General features: G+C 32.6%; 2 protein-coding genes and 1 long non-coding RNA gene across 7 annotated transcripts; 1 reads left to right on the top strand and 2 right to left on the bottom strand.

Annotated features, from left to right (window-relative positions):
• Nucleotides 1-2,151: 2,151 nt before the first annotated feature.
• Nucleotides 2,152-9,683, top strand: LOC112801085 (uncharacterized). 4 transcript variants are annotated; one of them, XM_072196727.1, is made up of 11 exons: nucleotides 2,152-2,248; nucleotides 3,554-3,603; nucleotides 3,881-4,105; nucleotides 4,211-4,250; nucleotides 4,892-5,070; nucleotides 5,307-5,345; nucleotides 5,507-5,593; nucleotides 8,163-8,223; nucleotides 8,448-8,572; nucleotides 9,141-9,232; nucleotides 9,359-9,683. In XM_072196727.1, exons 4-11 carry the CDS (start codon nucleotides 4,214-4,216, stop codon nucleotides 9,471-9,473), a joined length of 735 nt encoding a protein of 244 aa, XP_072052828.1. In that variant the 5' UTR covers nucleotides 2,152-2,248; nucleotides 3,554-3,603; nucleotides 3,881-4,105; nucleotides 4,211-4,213; the 3' UTR covers nucleotides 9,474-9,683. The 4 variants fall into 4 exon arrangements, with proteins under 4 accessions (XP_072052828.1, XP_025699417.1, XP_072052820.1 ...); XM_025843632.3 differs by having other exon boundaries at nucleotides 2,153-2,246; nucleotides 4,046-4,105; XM_072196719.1 differs by having other exon boundaries at nucleotides 2,192-2,935; nucleotides 4,046-4,105.
• A 3,101-nt stretch (nucleotides 9,684-12,784) lies between these two features.
• LOC140181183 (uncharacterized) lies at nucleotides 12,785-13,150 on the bottom strand. The gene has a single exon (XM_072224451.1). The coding sequence runs from the start codon at nucleotides 13,148-13,150 to the stop codon at nucleotides 12,785-12,787; it is 366 nt and encodes a 121-aa protein (XP_072080552.1).
• A 616-nt stretch (nucleotides 13,151-13,766) lies between these two features.
• On the bottom strand, nucleotides 13,767-17,229 carry LOC112801079 (uncharacterized). 2 transcript variants are annotated; one of them, XR_011862166.1, is made up of 5 exons: nucleotides 16,501-17,229; nucleotides 16,327-16,428; nucleotides 16,101-16,247; nucleotides 14,670-14,958; nucleotides 13,767-14,008 (listed from the first exon to the last, which is right to left on the bottom strand). It is a non-coding gene; the product is annotated as an uncharacterized lncRNA (long non-coding RNA). The 2 variants fall into 2 exon arrangements; XR_003201733.3 differs by having other exon boundaries at nucleotides 13,767-13,993; nucleotides 16,501-17,212.
• Nucleotides 17,230-21,377: the final 4,148 nt, after the last annotated feature.

Genomic DNA, 21,377 nt, shown 5'->3' with positions numbered 1-21,377 from the left:
TGATAAAGGAGGTAGGGGTGCAGAGACAGCCAGGAGGTTTGCCTAGAAGCAGTTTTCCTATCTCTATCCCTATTAGCCGAAACCAACGCTTTGATTTTCTGTTGACTAATAGTTCGAGTAAGTCTTGAATGAGCCCCCCGAAAGCTTGATGTAAATAAACGAATTTTTGTCCTACGTTTCCGAGCTATATATCCTCGTTTAATTCTGGTCAAAAAATGTCATTTTTATGGAATGTTCGGGCAGAAATAGACCCCTTTTTATTAGTTATTAGAAAACAAAAAAGATATCGAATGAATCGTTGTACATTTCAAATTTGAATTAAGAATTCGGCAGAAAATCCAAGTGGTTATTAACAAAATAACTATTTTTTGATAGTCCTATATAAAATTATGTATTAGAAATTGAAATAAAGAAAAAGGGAGGATTAAAAATGCGAGATCTTAAAACATATCTCTCCATGGCACCAGTGGTAAGTACTCTATGGTTCGGAGCTTTAGCGGGTCTATTGATCGAAATCAATCGTTTTTTTCCGGATGCATTGATATTCCCCTTTTTTTAATTATAGTTACTGTCGCAGGAAGCGGTGAAGAGGATTCGAAATCGAAAAAAATATCGAAAATTCCTCCTATTTTTTTTTTAGAATTCGAATCGAATAGAATAAGTTAGAAAAGAGAAAGAATAAAAGAAAAGGTGGATTTGTCCTTCGCGAAACTCGAAATCTGGTACAGGCTTCAATGGAATTGAATGAATAATTCAATTCCATTCTTAATATTAAGAGAGTAAGACCGGAAATGGAAATAGAATAGTTAGGTTAGGGGCAACAATATCATTTAAGATACTTAAATGAAAACCAAAATACTGTACTGCGATTCGAAAAATTGTTTGAAATCCTTGTTTTGTTTGTATTACCTCAATTTTCCGGTAATATATTAATTGAAACGAAATTGGATTTAGAATTATCAACTTTTATTTCTTTGTCATTCCTTTCTTCGTCGAATACAAAAATAGATAAGTGAATCCAAAATCAAAAGAAAAGGAGGTTCATGGCCAAGGGTAAAGATATCCGAGTAAGGGTTATTTTGGAATGTACCTGTTGTGCTCAAAAGAGTGTTAATAAGGAATCGACGGGTATTTCCAGATATATTACTCAAAAGAATCGACACAATACGCCCAGTCGATTAGAATTAAGAAAATTCTGTTCTTGTTGTTGCAAACATACGATTCATGCAAAGATAAAGAAATAGAAAGCAGAGATAAAGAAATAGAAAAAAGGATTGTTTGTGTGTCACCTTGCCAAACAAAGAATATGAAGAATGATACATATTATAATATTTATATAGATGCATTTTCTAATTTATATATAATCTAATTTATATTATATATAACATAATAGATAAAATAAATTTTATTGTATAAGTATACATAAAAAAACCCTTTTGTTAAGAAATAGAATTCTCGGGATAAGCTTCACTGTTCCCTGGGATTGGCTTTGGGCTTTTCCTGCGCAGCTTAGGTGGAGGGCGAAGAAGGCCTCCTTCCGGGGGGGCCCGAGCCATCAGTGAGATACCACTCTGGAAGAGCTAGAATTCTAACCTTGTGCCAGGACCTACGGGCCAAGGGACAATCTCAGGTAGACAGTTTCTATGGGGCGTAGGCCTCCAAAAAGGTAACGGAGGCGTGCAAAGGTTTCCTCGGGCCAGACGGAGATTGGCCCTCGAGTGCAAAGGCAGAAGGGAGCTTGACTGCAAGACCCACCCGTCGAGCAGGGACGAAAGTCGGCCTTAGAAAACTATATCAGTTGCATGGCAGTTCCAAAGAAACGCACCTCGAGATCCAAAAAAAAATCCGAAAAACTCTTTGGAAAAGGAGAGGTTTTTGGACAGCATTGAAAGCTTATTCATTAGCGCAATCAATTTCTACGGGAAATTCAAAAAATTTTTTTGTATAAAAAATACAAACGTTGGAATACTCTGAATTAGCTGGATTCTATTCTCTAATAGAATATAGAATTTGTATATAAACTAAAATAGTTTCAAATAGTTATATTTTTTAATAAAATCAAAGAAACAGAATTTTAGAATTATTTTTATTTAATAGAATTTTTAAATAAAAATAATTCTATTAAATAAAAATTTTTACTTTTATGTAATTCTCACAACCGATATCTCTCTAATTTCGCCTCCGATTTCACGGAAGCAGAATTGGCGCCTGATTGCTCAATCGATCAATTTGAGAAGCTGAATCAGGTGTATGTGTATAGTTTTCATCGTATAAATTGTGATTTGTGGAGTTTGTTAGGAATTTAAGATATTAGTATTTGTTATCAGTTGCCAAAATTTTGAAATGCAAGTTCGAACAGAGCTCCAGACTTACTCATTCAAAAACACTAAAATAGTCTCTTTGTCTCTCTCCTTCCTCCATTGCTTCTAGTATGGATTTGTCTCCTCCCCAAATTCTTATTCATCAATCACTTTTTTTTTTCTAGTCTATCTGGATCTCGTAATTTGTTAACAATCTGAATCTAATTTCAACATTATCAGGCTTAGGTTACCAATTGGGGTTAGACTAGGCTTCTGATCATGAGTGATAAGAGAAGAAAAAAATGAGATGAGCTGATCAGGTTTAGAAAAGTGTGTTTATTGTGTGTGGTCCAGGGCTTTTTTGATTGATTATAGAGATTGTATGCTCAGAAAGTTCCCAAATTGCAAGTTGTTGTAAAGCTGAACGGTTGTGCATTTGTCATTGTTTAGTTTTAGGATTTCAATGATTTATTAGTATTTGCCGTCTTTTGTCATTCAATCTAATTTCCCTAGTCTCCATCTTAATGTTGTGCAATTGAAGCTGTAATTTACTTTATATTGCTCACTCCTCTTGGTGGTAGTTTAATCTGTTGCGGATAGCTTGAGAAATAATGTGCAGAGATTTCTCCTTAGAGGTATATGCAAAACAATTAGAGTGGCTTTTGTTTTTGTATTAGTCTTGTGAGGTAAAGAATGAATTGAGTCTTTGGTGTACACTATCTTCTGATGAATCGGCAATGATAAGGACAAGTAGATAGTTGATAACTGTTAGTTGGATATGCTTGACAATATGTTGTTTGTGAGTTGTGTTTGACTCTGAAACTTGATTCTGAAATTTTGTTAATAGAGAAAGACACTGTCTAGCATAGGATTACCTATCTAGTTTACAGTTAGAAATTTAAGACAATGTGAAAGCCGTGAAACTGTAACAGTAAAATTGAACTATCACTTGATTAATTTAAATTGTTGTATCCATTGTTGCACCATATTTTCACTTGTGAAACTAATGCTGATTGTTGAATATGCTAGTGAAGGTTATTGTTGTAGTGATAATGTTCAAAGTGCTTTCCATTAATTGAAAATGCTATTTGAAAATTATGTATACCATATTCAATTGAATTCCCTAAGGTGAAAAATTATTGCATAATAGAGTTAACATTCTTTGGTTAAAACCCTATTGATATCTTACTGGATTTTAATTCAAATAGGCCCTTTATTTCTCTAGTAACATTAAAGTAATTCCTGTGTCTCAGCAATGGCGGCACCATTTTTCTCAACACCTTTTCAGCCCTATGTTTATCAGGTATTTGCATATTCTTGCCATTGACAATAAAAAATATATATAATTGTATTTTATCTGGGAAAGCTTAAGTTAATATGTTTGCTGCATTAATTATTCCACGTCCAGGTTTGTATTTTGTGAAATTGGAGTAGTACCACATGTGCGGTAAATAGGAAGGCCTGAACTGACTATTAATCCTAACATGATGTTTGGAAAAAGGAAACATATTTGAATATTTTTTATCTATTACTCATATGACTGCTCATGATCAGACTCCAACAAAATTTTAGTTTTGCAGGTTGTTTTGTAGTGTTTCGTGATGGCTTTCAACTTATTATGGGATAGTACTCTTTTTCTTTCTCCTAAAAAAGAAAGGAGAAGACATGTTCAACATCATATTGCTTGTATTGTCCTATGAAATATCCTTCAATCTGATGATAAATTTTTCTTCATTGTGGTTTAGAGTCCACAAGATGCAATCACACCTTTTCAGATTTTAGGGGGTGAAGCTCAGGTGGTCCAGGTATATGAACCACCCTCCTTGGTGTAAAAATTAAAGTCAGATTTCCCCCATATTTCTTTTAATGGTATTCATAAAATTAACTTTGACTTTGTTGTTGCAATACAGATAATGTTGAAGCCCCAAGAAAAAATTATTGCAAAGCCTGGTAAGTCGTTTAGGGACTTCTATTTGTGACTCTAGATTTATTTTATTTTATTTTTCTTGATTGCTTTTTCTCTGTAGACTTGGGATGAAAATTTTTGCCCTGTCAATGCATATATGATATTTTAACTGATATCCATGTACTATAATTAATATTGCATATTTGCTATGTAGGCTTAATTCTGTTGTAGTGTAATATATATTGATGTTTATTTGTTTAACATGGCTTATACTGGGCATGACTCTTGAACATCAATTGGATGAGATGACAAATTTTCTTAATTTTCAATTTTTAATGTATTTTTTGGTCTTAACATTTTGTCTTGGTTATTTTCTTAATATGAATGCATAATTAAATACTGAAATTCTTTCCTTTGTGATTTGTTGGTTCGCGTGCCTGTGTTTTTTTTATTTTTTTCTAGTTAATTTTTTTTTGGAAAAAGAGAGAAGAGGGGGGGAGAGGGGGGGGGGGGGAGGAGGAGCATTATGAATTATAAGTAAAACTGAACCTGATTTCTGATTTTGCTTTAAGTTTCTTTAAATGTTAACATGGATTGTGCCTATGTGCATATATAATTTATAGTTAGAGTCTGTGGATTTCCCCTCTGAAAATTTAAGTGGAGTTTTATTATACTGCTATTGTAGGTTCCATGTGCTTTATGTCAGGATCCATTGAAATGGAAAATTCCTATCTTCCAGAAAATGAAGTAGGCATATGGCAGTGGCTATTTGGCAAAAACATAAGTAGCATCTTTCTTCGAAATTCTGGACAAAGTGATGGATTCGTTGGAATTGCTGCACCTTATTTTGCAAGAATTCTTCCGGTTTGTGGTTTATATGTCATGGGGGGTTCGGCTATATTTTTACGTTGGTTGCCGAAGACCTAACACAACCCTCCTCCTTTATCCGGGTTTGTGGTTTATATGCATCTCTAATTTGTTTCAGATAACATTTGTTACTCCTTTGCTTGAAGTCTCCAAATTCATCACCTGAAACATATGCTTGGATTCATTTGACTGAAAGACCTCTCTATATATGTTTCTTACTCATGCAAATACAGATTGATTTAGCAAGCTTTAATGGGGAGATTTTGTGTCAGGTATTATTTGTTGGCTGTTGTTGTTTCATCTGTATGTTTGAATTTCTTAAGAGTGATTTTAAAAACTAAAGTTTGATTTCGTTGGGGGGTTACTCCTGTTGATTTTTCTTTCCCATACCAGGACCAAAATATGAGATAACCAATTTTTTCAATTTCTGTAGCCAGATGCATTTCTTTGCTCTGTCAATGATGTGAAAGTCAACAACACAATTGATCAGAGGGGACGTAATATTGTTGCTGGTGCTGAGGTAACTGGGATGTTTCCTATTTTTCATTTTCTTGTTAACAAATATGAGATACTTGGTGTCACTTACCTAGCAAGCAATTTATTTTCTTTCTCTAAATATCATGGTTCTGAAACTGGACTGGACCGGCCGGTCCAACCGGGAACCGGGAGCATTTGCGGTTCGGTTCATTAGGAGAAACCGCCATTTCAAAAACCGCATGAAAACTGTTGAACCGGGATCCGGCCGGTTTATATGAAATGTCGTCGTTTGATGCTTCCTTAAAAAAAAATAAGCAATCTGATTCCTTCCTTGTTCCAGTGACCCAGCCCCTTTCTCCTTCTTTTTCCTTCACAATTCAGAACCTTGCACTGCCCTCATCCAAAAAAAGCCCTAGCCATCTAGCCTCCACCACCACTGCCGCAAGAAGTGGGACACTGTCGCTGTCCGTCGCACTCAGGAGCTTCCTCTTCGTCCTATCGGCGTGCTCCAAGTCTCGGACCCCTGTTCGCTCCACCGATCGCAGCTTCTTCCTCGAGGTCAGCTCGGTGTTCGTCGTCTTCTGTCTGCTAAGCCACGTTCTTCGTCTTCGTCTTCTTCTTCTTCTTCGTTTCAATCTCTTTGATATGTTCTGCCCAAATAGAGCCTTAATTTGACTAATTTGCTTGTGTATGATTAAACCTTGTTACTTTATGAAAGAATGAACTACTTAACATTCTGGAGCCTTAATTTTCTTGTACCAGAGACAATTTTTGATGTATACCCAATATAATTTGCTTTGCTTTTGTGATTCTGTTTTCTTCTATGAATCAATGTTCATTTGAAGGTAAGTTGTTAGGCTCTCTATTTTGTTTGATTGTGATGTATTTTACTTGGTGTTAGTATTTTGTGATGCTATGGAACAGAACAGGATGTGTCAGATTGAGCTGAAAGTAGGATTATATTTGGAAGATAATCATTCATGTTTGGATGTTTGTATTAGAGGCAGCCAAAAATTAATTTTGATTTATTGATGCCACAGGTTTTGGAGTTATCATGTGCTTTGGCACTTGTGTAATTTGTTGCTTGCCTGTTACTGCTACTTTGAATGTTCATCTCAGCGTGTGATACTTCTGTTTGGGTTTAGGGTTGATACTTCTATTTGTGAATATGAACTTGATGGATGATTATATAATGTACTTCTTGATAGTAACACTTTTGTTTTATCTAAAGAAATGTCACTGTCTTTTGAACAAAATTGAACTGATCACTGATTATTGATATTTCACTCATTTAGTATATATTAGTTTAATGAGTCGGTTCATTTGAGATTTTGAGGGAGCTGAAATTTGATAATGATATATCACAAAAATAGAATTCATTTGAGAATTTGAGGTATAACAAAAGCAAAAATTTTGTAGCAGTATCTTGTCATGAGTTTCACAGAAAAAGTATTGTTGTATATTGTGCTTTATAAGGTTTGTTAGGTTTACTATATGGATACTCATGGATATCCTAGCTATTACCCAGAGATTTAGTGATTGCTTATTCATCATCATCATATCATGTTCTAATTCTGCTTCCTATAAATGTGTGTATGGTTGCTTTCATAAACAGGTACAGAAAGGTCTCCAAATTTGATATATAAATTTGATTATAAAACGGTGTTTTTGGTTAGACCACGGTTGAACCAGTTGGACCAGTGAATCAGTAAATCAGTGAACCAGTAACTAGAGCAGTTCAATGACTGATTCGATTTTCAGAACCTTGCTAAATATTATCCTTTTTATTTATTTATTTATTTTTTGTCAGGGTGGGGGGAAGATTAAAGAAGAATTTCATTAAGAGTAGAAGGATAATCCCCCTGTACAATAGCAAAGCAAAAAAAGGATTATCTATAAAGCATGCTTTCCAATCTCTCAGCATGTTTCAAAAGGAAAGTCCCTTATAAAGATCGTTAGCTTTACACCCAATGGATGCTAGACATTTAATCCTATCCATACAACGTACTTATTAGAAAATCTGTCTTTGGAAGTGAGTGCATTACGCTCCAACCAAATAGTTCAAATGGTGGGTGTATCTTTCATAATGGATAGTGCCACAAAGATTTGCCTCTTTCCTGCCTGCCAAACCTAACAAACCTAGTCAATAGAAGCTGATCTCCGGTTGCAGGGCACTCCCAACATTTACCAAAGATGGTAAAAATAATTGTTCCATAAAAACACAGCCATCAAAACGTAAATACAGATTTGAATTTTATTTTTTTATTATGCCCACACATAACATACATCAGGGTAGATAGCCTTTGAATCTGCAACATGTAATTGGTATTAATCCCGTTAACCACAGCTGTGCATACAAAATATTTATTTTACTTTAGATGGGGCTTTGGACTTCGAAATGGGTTTGTTTAGATGGAAGAGGTTGTGCTGGAGGATTGATTTGGGTTACACATACTATACTATGTATCAGTATAATTAATCTATGCTGTCATGCCTGTTTTTATATAGCAATTCAAAATTAGAGGTTTCCGATAGTAAAGGAAATCAGACAAGTCCTCTTGTCATACATATTGCCATGTTATTTATCTAAGACAACAATTGTATTGTTATAGGGATTTTTGAGGCAGAAGATATCAGGTCAAGGGCTTGCATTCATACTTGCTGGTGGATCTGGTACAATTCTCTTCCCTGTTAGTCCGTTACCATGCTTAAAATGCTACTTATGGAAGAAATAAAATCAATTGCAACTGTTTCTTCCCTTTCCAATTTATCTTCCAACTTTTAGATGTCATTCTTGAATAAGGTCTACGTTAATAGTATTTTTGATTTTTTGAATAACTACTATAATATTACTTTATTGCTTATCTTGGTTATCCTTCGGTTTTGTTTATTGCTAGTTCTACAGAAAAATCTTGAGAGCGGTGAAGTTCTAGCAGTTGATGTTTCATGCATTGTTGCTGTGACAAGTACGGTCAATGTCCAAATAAAATATAATGGTCCTCCAAGAAGGACAATGTTTGGAGTAAGTAACTTCTACTACTGATTTTTATTTTATTATTATTTTCTTAATATTCCCACAATATACAGTTATCATTTTTTGGATTAACCTTGCATGGTTGCTATAGCAAAAAATTATAGATAAATATTGTTTGATATTTTACACGTTAGACCTGTCTTATCTCTGTGCGTAGTGAGCTTCTAGAAGTTTGTAACTGTATTGTTGTTTGGATTATTATTCAAAGTATCGTATGGTTTGATTTAAGAGAGATATTGGGAGTTACATCTTACATTACTATTTACTAACCCATGGAGATCCCAGGTAATTGACAGTTGATTATGCTTCGGGAAATATTTACAATGCATGAAAGTGATACAAAAAATAATAAAAAATGAAGTTAAGAAAAATCAAAAGGATGAGTGGTTATGGGTGTTTTCTGTGCATGCATGGAATTTGTTCCACAAACATGCAACCACCTTTTCTTCTTGCTGCAATTAATTTAATTATGTAAGGCACCATAACACCCCTTCTGCATGCCATATCTTATATTTTTATCTATAATTTGTTACATCATTTGTCCTCAAAATTGCAGGGTGATAATGCTGTGACAGCTCTTCTCACAGGACCAGGCATTGTGTTCATACAAAGTTTACCGTTTCATAGACTTTCTCAGCGAATTGCTAGGTAAACATTTTGCTTGATAGTGTGAAATCCTTTCATCTTTCTCTAAGTGATTTTCTCATACAATCATCCTCTTTTTATTTATTTATTTATTTTTTTTTTTTGGGGGGGGGGGGGGGGGTGTTTCAGATCGGTGACATCTCCAAACATGAGGGAAAATCCCAAGTTTTTAATACAGATTGCCATTTTCTTTTTCCTGGCCTATGTTGTCATTGTATCTTCATTAATATTGACAGATGTATGAAACTTAGTTAAGCTTTTTCCTTTTTCTTTATTGTGGTATTTCAACTTTTATACCATTTTATGATCATAGATACTAGGAAGGTGAGAAGAAGAAATTTGAATGTCTTGGATTTGGTTAACAACAGAGTGCTTGATGGTTGGATTTTGACAAAGAAAATCATCCAAATTATATCATTGATATCTATCACAAAAATGTTTCATTTTATCAGAATATTAATCTATTTCAACGCTTCTTATGAGTTGTTGATTACAATGATATGATATTATGTTTGAATTCATAGAAGAAAGAAGGTTAAATATTTGAATGTTTTATAATAAAAATACCAAATGTTCTTTAAAACATGATAAATGCTTGAAATTAAATATTTTCTTTTGAATACGTATCACATGTCAAGAGTAACAAATTCAGATGATTGATTTAAGGGTAAAGTATATTTTTAATTTTTGAATTTTTTTAAATATTTTTAATTTTAAATTTATTTAATTATCTTTAAACGTTTTTTATTTATTCAATTTTTTTATGTTTTTTATTTGTGTCAGATATTTTTGGATAATTTTGCCTCTAATATTTTAGAAGAAATTAACATTTAGGGATAATTTTAACGCAAATAAAAATCAATTAACTATTTAACTAAAATGTAAATAAATTATGTCCAACACCTTTAGATATCTTAAATAATAATAAATTTATAAAACTCATATTTCAAACAACATAAAAGTATTAATATTTTTCTATCCTAGTAATTTTAATATTATTTTTTACACTTTAAAAAACATTTTTTTACATAAAATAATAAAAATAAACAAATTATTACAAAATTATTTTCTTATTTGTATTTTTAGCTTTTATATTTTCAAATTCTAATATTTTTTGTAGTAAAATATTTTTCTATAAATAATTTTATTAAACTATTATTAATTATATATTAAAAAATTTAATTTTTTGGATCTTATTAAATAATGATATAAAAATTTAAATTATAAAATAATTATTATATTTATCTAGTGAAATTTGAAAAAAATTTAAGTATATAATAATAATAGTTTGATAAAATCATTTAAATATAAAAATTTTTTACTACAAAAAAACTAAAATTTGAAAATGTAAAATTTTAAAATATAAATAGCAAAAAATTTTGTAATAATATAATTATTTCTATTATTTTATATAAAAAAATTTATTTGTTAAGATCTAAAAAATGATATTAAAATTAGTAGTATTAAAAAATATTAAAAATTTAATATTATAAAGGAAAAATAAGATAGATTTATATAAGGACTAATTTTATTAATTTTTAAAATTTTAGGCATGAAAATAATTTATATGAGTATTTTTAAGGACTAATTTGATTCTAAATAATTATGACATGTCAGGTAATATGTGACATGTCACGTGTCACTAACCTGACATATCAATCAATTATTTTGTGACACGTGACATTAACTTATCATGATATTATGTCACATGATATTTAATGTGATACACCATCATCTAACTAACGGAAAGACCAATTTAACTTATGTAGGACTAACATGACTGATTTAATCTTTTAAAAATTAATTTAAAAAATAAGTAATTTTTTAATGGACGAATTTGACTATTATTCTAAAAAATATTATTGTATTAAAATGAGTTTCAATAAAAGTGATATGTTTTAGCCTTTGATGTGTGTTATTAATATAATTTTTATTTATAAAATATTACTCAATAGTAAATATTATTTTGTGCTTAATATTTATACTATATTTTAATTTTATCATTAATGTTTGACCACAACATTTTAATATGTTTTTAATTATGCCGTTAGATTTGACATGGGCGAGAACGTGGCATCCTATACTAACACGTCAACCTAGGGTTGTCAAGTATATTGACATATTAAAATATACTTGACATGTTAGTATTTTTCTATTAACCGTTTTAGCTCTTAAGAATATAATTGTAACATATTTAAAATATTAGGTTGACAAAATTAAAACAAATTAATTGTTAATGATATTTATAGAATGTATAAAATTATCTATTATGGGTACACTAAAAATTAGTTATTAAATTAATTAATATATATTTTAACTAATTTATTTGATGTTAATTTTTTTTTACATGTGATATTTTTGGTGTTTCTCGCAAAACTTATAAAATACCTATTTATTCTTAAATTTTGCTGCCAAAACCTATAAAATAAGGCATGATTTTGCTTATGACGTTGAGAGGAGAGAATGATAGATACATTGGATAAGAAAGAAGTTAAGTTTCACAAAAACATGAGATGGAGGTAAATCTTCTCATTCGATTTGGGTGTTTTATATTTTTTAAATTCATCGCATTGAAATTGGATAAACCGATTTAAACTTTAAAAAATTTTAAATTTTACTTTAATACAAATTAAAAGTTTCAATTTTCAACCCCTTTTAAATGTTTATTTAAATATTATTAAGTTGATAAAAAAAGATATTTTTTATTTTTTAGTATATTTAGCAAAATTTTAGTAATAAAAATAAAAATATTAAAAAAATATTTTTTCAAAAACTATAATTTATATTTTTTAATATATTTTTTTATTTAAAAAATATTTTTAACATAATAAATAAAAAAACACTTTTATATTATTGGACACAAACATAATTGTTAAATATAAAAATATTTTTATATTAGATATCTAAACATAAAATTACTTTTGTTTTAAAATTTTTTAAAAAAAAAATCACTTAAAAAAAATCATTTTTTAGGAGTTTACCCAAACTAACTCAAAATTTTATTATCTGTTTTGTGTATAAATTTCAGATGATTTAATTTTCACTCCCAAACTATCCCACAATTTAGATTAAATTAGTGTATGAATCTGTGTCCAGCACAGAAAAATTTAAAAAAGTAAAAAAAGTTTTTATATGTTTGGATATTTTAAGAAAAAACATACAAAATAATTATTATTTCAAAAAATTTATAAAATTATTATGAAAATCAAAATTTAACTTAAAAAATAGTGAATAATCATCATTTTATATTTTTTTTAAAGTAAAATAATTATACATTAATTTTGATACAAAATTTAAAATAAAATTAAAATATTTACATTAGAATCCTATTTTTTTAAAGACTTCTCTATAAACAACATTGATGGTTAAATTTGCAGACATTCCTACGTAATTCATAAGTAAAACTTTTAAACTTCTCTTACTCTTAACTCTTGAAAGTGCCACATATAGTTGGTCATGTGTAAAAACTAGTTTGGACAAGTACAATCCAACATGAGATAAAGTTTGTCCCTAAGACTTATTAATTATTATGGCAAACGATATTATTATGGAAAACTATCTTCGTTGAAATCTAATTGGGACAGTTTCATTTGTTGGTACCATATTCATTCTTGAAATCAAAGCAATATGACCAACGTTGTTACCCATTAAAACTTCACATTCTATGACATGATTTTCAAGCTTCCTAACTTGTAGCCTTGTACCATTACAAAGACCACTAGAATGGTCAACATTCATTAGTAACATCACTGGAACATCAATCTTGAGTATTAATTTATGTGGAGGCAAATTAGAGCAATTTATAATATTCAGTAATTCCTCAACAGGAATGATAGCCATCAGATGATTGTTGACCTCTTCAATGATGTCCAGTGTGGGAGCCAGTATAGTCCTTGCTTTGAAAAAATTCTTTGAAGACATGTTTTTTAAAATATTTGGATAAGAAAAATGAACCAACTCATCAAATGCCTGGTCCGAAGAAGGAATAACAATATCTTTTGAAAGACATATCTCAAATTCACTATCTATATTATCACCTATTAGACCATCACCAACTTTCAATAACCACTCACCAAATTGTTCTGTCTCATCTTTGATCTGAAGTAGTTGTTCCTACAGAGAGTCTCATGTTTTTGTTAGTTTGAGCACCTGACAAAACTTCCAAAGGTAAGATGAATTAACGATTGAATGAACAATATCTTGTCTCGATCCTCATGGAATGACAAAAAATATTTGTCTAAAGTCTCAACCTAGTACAACCACTTTTCCTCGAAAGGGCAAATCTTTGTTATATGTTGGATAAAACCTCATGATATCACTCAAGCATTTATCAAGCGTTTCATAGCAGTACCTACTAACCATTGGAGCCTCATCCCAAATTATAAATTTGGATTTCAATAGCAGCATTATCTAACACCCTAACTATCATAATGTCACGCTTCCGGCAGCACCACTCTGATAGCTTGGGTATTACGAAGACTCTTATAATATTTAATACTAAAATATGAGCCTGTTTAAATCTTAAAACCGCATAACCTTTCAAAAACACTTTTTCGTTGAAAACAAGAACATACATGTACATACAACCCAGATACAATACCATAAGATATAACACTAGTTTACAAACATACATATGGTAATTACCTATCCCTCTTACAAATTTAATAAAGATAAAGGCAAGAAAAAAATAATAACTAAGATAATACAAAGATACCGAATAAACAGAAAATAAACAAACTCTTCTGAAGCTCCGTCATCCATATCCTGAAAGGGAATAACCTGTAGGGGAGTGAGAACGTCATCCTCGCTTGTTCTCACTATAGGATTACAGAAATTGCTATAACAAGATACGTAAAATAAAAACTATTCTTAGAGTACAGTGATCATTGCTTGCTCGTCTTATGAGTCTTTCCAAAAACCTTAGGTACACATTCGAAATCCAGAAAATTTCCTTTTTGAAGACTTGGTAAAATTTCTCAAATGATTTAAAACAAATCCTTTTTACTTTCTTGTAAAATATGAAAAGTTTCTCCTAGACAGTGTGAATGACCAACATGTCCCAAACATAGGTTCAATTAAGTCTATGCTGTAAGAGTTTGATTTTTCATACTTTTCTAAACCACAACCATGAAAGTAGTTACCTACGCGGTATAAATGACCATCCCGTTCCAAGCATAGGTTCACTAAGTCTATGCTGAACCGGTCAGATACTTTATACAAAACTAGAACTCAATATACCAATCATGGCCTCAAGCCCATCCAATCCAACACGGCCCCCGGCCCAAACAACTCAATCATCAACCAATTTATCACAAACCAACCAATCAAACACATTCACAAATAATGTAGTTCAAACACAATCATTAGCAATTACAACAATTACAGCAGTTAGAAATTAACATAAGTATTCACATAGGCAAACCAGTTACAATATGCATACCCAAATAATGTCACATAAATGCAGATGATGAATGTCTGCCCTATTGGCTGTGATATCACATTGTCGGTTCAACTGCCAACCAGACACATCTCCATGGAGACGTTGCCCTTTGGAATCATGGTGTGGAAACTCCCGAGATATAATGCTCGGATCACTATCCAGGGTTTTGCGCCTGTACGCTCTGATGATCCGAAGGGATGCAAGCGGGATCTGTTGCCACCAACCTCAACCCCTGCTGGGCGCATAGCGTCTCATAATCTCAATATAAAACAGTAATCCAGTGGTTTTTCTGAAAAACATTTCCAACATATCAATTAGGCTCAATATCTTACTTCGAAATCATTCTTGGCCCATTTACTTTTAAATAACTATTGTATTCAATTCACATCTTGCCAATAATCACTTTTCAAAACAGAGCCACTTTTCACGTCTTTCCAACACTTTCAAACAATCACAGAACCATGCCAAATCCAAAATCTCTTTTGAAAGACTCAAAATCATTCAGTTCTAAATCAGGATTTGGTCGTAAAATTCCTCAGCAGAGTCTCAAGACCTCAGGGAGAATAACCTAACTCGTTTCTTAAATTCATTGAAAACCTCCGAAACTTTAACTTCTGGATTTGAAAAAAAATAGAATTTAAACCAAAACCAAATCGTGTATCCAATTATTCCGAACCAATTTCACCAACTAATTTAAGCCAAAACCAAATCATTTTAAACCGAAAATCAAATTCAGTTTCATTCTTAAATCTATTTCCAAAGGTTCGGAAAGTGTTTCAGTTTTACAAAATCAAAGTTTCAGAAAATACTTCAAAATTTTCTTAAAATGTCGTAAAATGAAATTAGTTAATCGAACTCCATTAAAACACCTTCAAATTTGCTTATTTAATCAATTTCCAAAACTTAATTATTTTCGTCTTTAAAACGAATTTGCAACATGATTCTTTTCTAAAATAGTTTACCTCCAAAAATATAATAATTCTCTTAATAAAAGGGTTCAAACCTAACACATATATCGGTAATACAGTTCAAGGCATAATCCATTCCTTTCTAAAATACAGTTTCAAAATAAAGTCTCGGACTTTATAGAAATTTCGGCAGCATCTCTCCTAAAACTTGGACTTTGCCACCCTGTCCGGGTCCCAACCAAACCAATCCTCAACTCTTTTCCAAGGGATTCAAGACCAAATCAACTTTCCAGTAAGAAAATTTAGACTTTAGTTACTAAAATCCTTTCAATTCGAAACAACCAGAAACCTCTATTTTGAACAAAATCAAACATCATTTCAATCAAACCAGCAATCATGTTCATCCAATATCAATCAGACAATTCATAAGACTCACATAATGACTAGAAATACATTTCGCACATCATATCTATTTATAACAATTCAAATTTAAAATAAATAAGTTTGTATAAAAAGCCCCTACCTCGATTCGTCGAAACCGTAACCCAAAATGCATTACGAAACCTTTTCTCTTAACCGAATTCAACAGCAATCCACCAACTCAGCCCCAGATCACTTTCGCAGCACCCACAACAACTTAAAAGCGGTATTCAACATACAGAACTCGAACCTACGTTACGAAACTTCAGAGTTTATAACCAAACATACTAGAATACTAACGTATGGATTTTCGAAACACAATTACTTACCGAACTAAGAAAATGAAACAGCGGCGGTAGCTGAACCGGTTTGCCGGCAGCCCCGGCAATCACCTCGAGCGATAGCGGCGACCAGAACTCCGGCGACGGTGGCTGTAACAACGTGCAGTGATAATAAGGTTCCAAGAAACTCAAAAGAACGTAAACCAAACTTAAAACCATTACCGGCAGTGAGTTTTAGTGGCGGCAGCGACGTTCTCCGGCAGCAGAGGCACGGGTAATGGCGGATTTGACGGCTGATCTGGAGGCAACGCGAGCTCTCTCTCTTCTTCGCGAACGGCGATGGCATCTGGTAGCGGGGAGGATGGACGGTGGTGGCGCAAGTAGCAAAACGCGGCGGTGACTTCCTTCCCGCGGTGGCTCCCTCACGAGTTCTCTCTCTCGGACCAGATCAGAGGCGGCTGGGCTCATCAGCGATGGTGTCCTCCATTAATGGCGCCAGGACACGACGGCGACGCCGGGTTGAGACAGAACAGCGATGTCGAAGGCTCCTCCTTCCTCGCGTGTCTCCCCTTTGTTCACAGACCTCCAATAACGGCGATGGTGAGGACCTCAACGGCGGTGACGAAGCGGGCTCCAATGGCGCACGGGTCTCCTTCCTCCTCCTCTCTTCGATCGTGTTGCTCCCTCTCTCTACGGTGACAATGCGTGTGGTAGATCAAAGGCGGTCCAGCGGCAAGGCGCGGCTCCACGGAGCGACGGTGCATGCGACGGCGGCGGCGGGGAGGCGGTAGCCCCTCTACCTTCTCCTCTGCTCTCTCGGACCCCTCTCCTCCTCTCTGTCTGATTGCCGTTCATGTGTGAATGAAAGGAGGAAGGGAAGCAGGTTGAGTGCGGCGACTGGGTTGGGAATTAGGGTTTTTACTATTTGAAAATTAGGGTTAGGGTTAAGTTAGAGGTAGTTTTGTAATTTCAAATAAAAATAGGGACAATATAGTAATTAGAAATGAATTTTAACCCAATAATAATAATGTATAAAAATACTATTTGCTCATCAATTTCACAAATTATTTTTCATAAAATGTCCAAATTAAATAATTAGAAGTAATATACTTAATTTCTTCATTTTCCAAAATAGCAGTATTAATATTTAAAATATTATTTATTTAATTCAAATCATATAAAATCTTTATTATTTCACAACTACTAACTTTACAATTTAAATATATAAAATAATTCAATAATTGTAAAATTAGATAAAATCTTAAGTTAAATAGCCCAAACTCATTTTTTTTGGATTTCTAGAACTTTAAGTTGTAAATAGAAAATTAGACCATAATTATAGAGTTTGGATGAAAACCTTAATTTATTTCAAATCCAATTAATCAAAACTACCTTTAATTACCTTCAATAAGATAATTTATGAAATTAAAACTGTAAATAAATATATGGTTTGAGATTAGTTCAAAATATGACTTTTTAAAAGTCTTGGGTCTTACACATTGCTTGAGGGAAACCAGGTTTGATGTTACATACAGAATTCTCAGTTATATTCAGCAGTATTAGGATCCTTGAGTGTGCCATTCTTCCATTGGAAAGAAGTAAAGATGTAATACCACTTGAAGCAACGTTTAACACAATATCACCCCTTGAGCTAATCTTAGCGGACATAAGGCTCCAGAGAAATGTTTTTCCAGTACTTCCATGACCATACACAAAAAAAAAATCCCCTCCATCACAATACACAGCTGTAACAATTTTATCGAATGTATGTTTCTGCTCAGGTGTTGCGATGGCTAACATGTCTGAGGCATTTTTCTTTAACTTATCCCTGTTAAAGTTTAGCTCTTCCCTGATAACCCTTTCGGTTAACAACTAAGTCTGAGGCATTTTTCTTTAACTCATCCCTGTTAAAGTTTAGCTCTTCCCTGATAACCCTTTCGGTTAACAACTAAAGGCATAGGAGGATAGTCTTTCAAGGTTTTACCATAGGAATGTAAGATATTGTCTATATCCATTAAGCACAACTGCTTAAACTCATCATCTGACATGGTTAACTCTGCATATTATACGATACTGTAAAAATTCAATCAAACTAAAAATGATCAATAATGAAAGACCTTAATAATTGTAATTAATAAAAACTCACCCCTCATGTTCATCATGGTTCTTTGTCGATACAAAATATCATATGAGAGTTCATGCCAATATCTATCCCAGACATATTCTGGTCTTGAGATATTGTTGGATGTTAATAGAATGACAAACAACCTCCTAACATATGATCTTGAGGCCCACGAGCTTGCTTCCTTAATTGCATCCATAAATTTTTTGTCATCTTGCAAGAGTCCAAGAGCGAAGCATGCATCTCTATAAGTAGCATAATTGTTTCTCCTACTGTTCTTATATCTCGAAAATTCATACATCCTCTTTGAGTATTCAAGAGAAGTCATTGGTAATATTCTTTGGTATTTGCTGCAAAAAAACTTGGTTAAAATCCCACTTCTAAGTTGCTAAATGGATTAGGCTACACGATTTCAATTATTATGTATCTACACATGCGCATAAAATTATTTTTTCTAAAAAATAGAGCACAATTCTAAAATTGTATAATCTACAGAGTATTAGATTATAACTGTTGAAAGTTATTAGAACATTTGTTTTCTAGTGTAGATAAATCAAATAAAATAGCGTGGGGTACATGCTGTTAAGATTTTAAGTTTAAATCATCAAATAAATAAGATCAAAATTGAATATAAACTCGTTATTACTTGTAGGTACATGAGTCAACCTTCCAATTGCAAAGTCTTAATTTTGAGGAAACCACTTTGAAGCATCATCCTTCCAAACAAACTTGGTTGGAAACTCAGCATAAGTCTGACTTCGAGCATAGGAATATGACATGCTCACCGCCATCCACTCCAAAAATATTGACTTATGAGATACTGCTCTTTCGATGATATCATTCACATTAGAAGTTTCACTATAAACCACAAGTTCTCATCCTCTAAATGGAATGGAAGTCTAATCACAACTGGTTCTTTCTCTTGGATTTCATATCCAAATAAATGCCAGACTGCCTCACATGCCAAAATGTACCTACAATCGTAGTAATTCCTAATTTCATCAATAACTTGTGTGGCTTCTGACGAATCATCAGTGTTGTATAAGGTAGCTATTATGCAATCATTGTCCTTGTGTACATACTTAAACAGATACTTAATAGAACTTGTTTGGCATGTATATTCCACATTTATATGGCACTCAAACTTGAGCAACAATTCTAGATTATACGGAACAATGAACTTATTGTCTAGTATACATTCCCTTTTCTTCACAGTTCGACCGTTATCAGTAGGCCTATTTTTGGGAAACTCGGCTTCATCAATAAGTGTTCGCTACCTAAACTCTTTGGTATAAAACTTTGAACAAGATCCATTCTTCATGGAAGGTAAATTCTTGTTGTACAAACTACATGGACCATGTACCATGTAATTTTGAACAGTTTCATGTAGATTTGGCCTTTCATTTTCATCAAGAATCTCAACTGTTATATATTTGTCTATGTCATATGGTGTTTGTGTCTTGAACTCGTTACTCATGAATAAAAGGATATGTGCATGTAGAAGCCCTTTCTTTTGAAACTCTAGTGCAAACATCTGAAAATAAAAAAGAAACATGAGTAAAACATTACAATATAAAATTTTAATAAGGTGTTGCACAAACACGGACTTACATCCCAAAATTTTGCCAAAGATTTTTCCTTCTTTTAGGTCATCAATCAAATAGGAGTCACTTCTCTTTTTATCTCATCCCATTTAGGGTTACAGGTCATAGTGATAAAATGGCTAGGATATCCTATATATCTGCAAATTACAAATGCATCTTTGCAATTATTCATCATGTACCTAGGTCCACCGGTAAAAGTATTGGGAAGAATGATTCTTTTGCCAAGCCTTGCAGCATCTACATTTGTAACACCTTCACTATTAGAATGTCACGCTTCCAGCTGCGCCACTCTGATAGCTCGGATATTACGAAGACTCTAAATACATTTAATAATAAGATAAGAGCCTGGCTAAAACTTAAATCGTATAACCTTTCAAAAGACTTTTAGTTGAAAACATAAATACATACTCACAAAACATATATGACACTTAACAAAATATGTGTATATATATATATATATATATATATATAATATTGTTATATTAGCATTACATAATTCAAATCCTATCCCTCTTACAAAATGTATAAAGATAAATGTGAGGAAAAACATAATATCTAAAACAATACAATACATCATATAAACAGAAACAAAAATAAACTCTTCGAAACCTCTTCATCCGTATCCTGAAAAGGAAACACCTGTAGGGGAGTGAGAACATCGTCCTTGCTGGTTCTCACTATAGAGTTACAGAATTGCTATAATAAAATACGTAAAATAAAATTGTTTTTAGAGTACAGTGACTGTTGTTCGCCTTATGTATTGTTTCAAAACCAAAGGTTTATATTCAAAAATCTGAAATCCTTTTTAAAAGAGAAATCCATTTATTCTTTGAAACCCAAAACCATTTGTACCAAATATTAAAAGTTTTCTAGACAGTATGAATGTCCAAACTTTTCCAAGCATAAGTTCATTAAGTCTATACTGAACCAACTTGATTTTTCATACTTTATTATACCAAAAACTTAAACCAAATACGGCCTTCGGCCCATCACATAATCAAATGCGGCTTCAGGTCCAAACAACTCAAACAACATCCAATTCACCACGGTCCAACCAATTTCAGTTACAAACACAAATAGAGAGGTTCAAACCCAAACAAAACAGTTACATCAAATATAGCAATTAGCAGTAAACATAATTATTCACATAGGCAAACCAATTATAATATGCACACCCAAACAATATCACATAGATGCATATGATGAATGTCTATATTATTGGCTCGTGATATCACTTGTCGGTTCAAACTGCCAACCCGACATCTCCGGTGACGTTGCCTTTCTGCCACGACCAGGGATATAGTTCCCCGCTCACTCTTGATTTGTCTTGTGCCCCGCGAGTTATAGTGCCCGACACACTCTTTCGAGTTATA

This window comes from Arachis hypogaea, chromosome 1 (genome assembly GCF_003086295.3).
Source record: "Arachis hypogaea cultivar Tifrunner chromosome 1, arahy.Tifrunner.gnm2.J5K5, whole genome shotgun sequence".
Lineage (NCBI taxonomy): Eukaryota > Viridiplantae > Streptophyta > Magnoliopsida > Fabales > Fabaceae > Arachis > Arachis hypogaea.
The sequence above is the reverse complement of the archived record's forward strand: the minus strand, read 5'-3'. Positions and strand labels throughout refer to the sequence as shown.

Bases quoted from the DNA above. Each gene is read 5' to 3' on its own strand.
- LOC112801085 (XM_025843632.3), top strand. From the start codon at position 3,556: ATGGCGGCACCATTTTTCTCAACACCTTTTCAGCCCTATGTTTATCAG. The intron at 4,251-4,891 runs GTAAGTCGTTTA...CTGCTATTGTAG, and splicing joins AAAAATTATTGCAAAGCCTG to GTTCCATGTGCTTTATGTCA. The intron at 9,233-9,358 runs GTAAACATTTTG...GGGGTGTTTCAG, and splicing joins CTTTCTCAGCGAATTGCTAG to ATCGGTGACATCTCCAAACA.
- LOC140181183 (XM_072224451.1), bottom strand. From the start codon at position 13,150: ATGTCTTCAAAGAATTTTTTCAAAGCAAGGACTATACTGGCTCCCACA.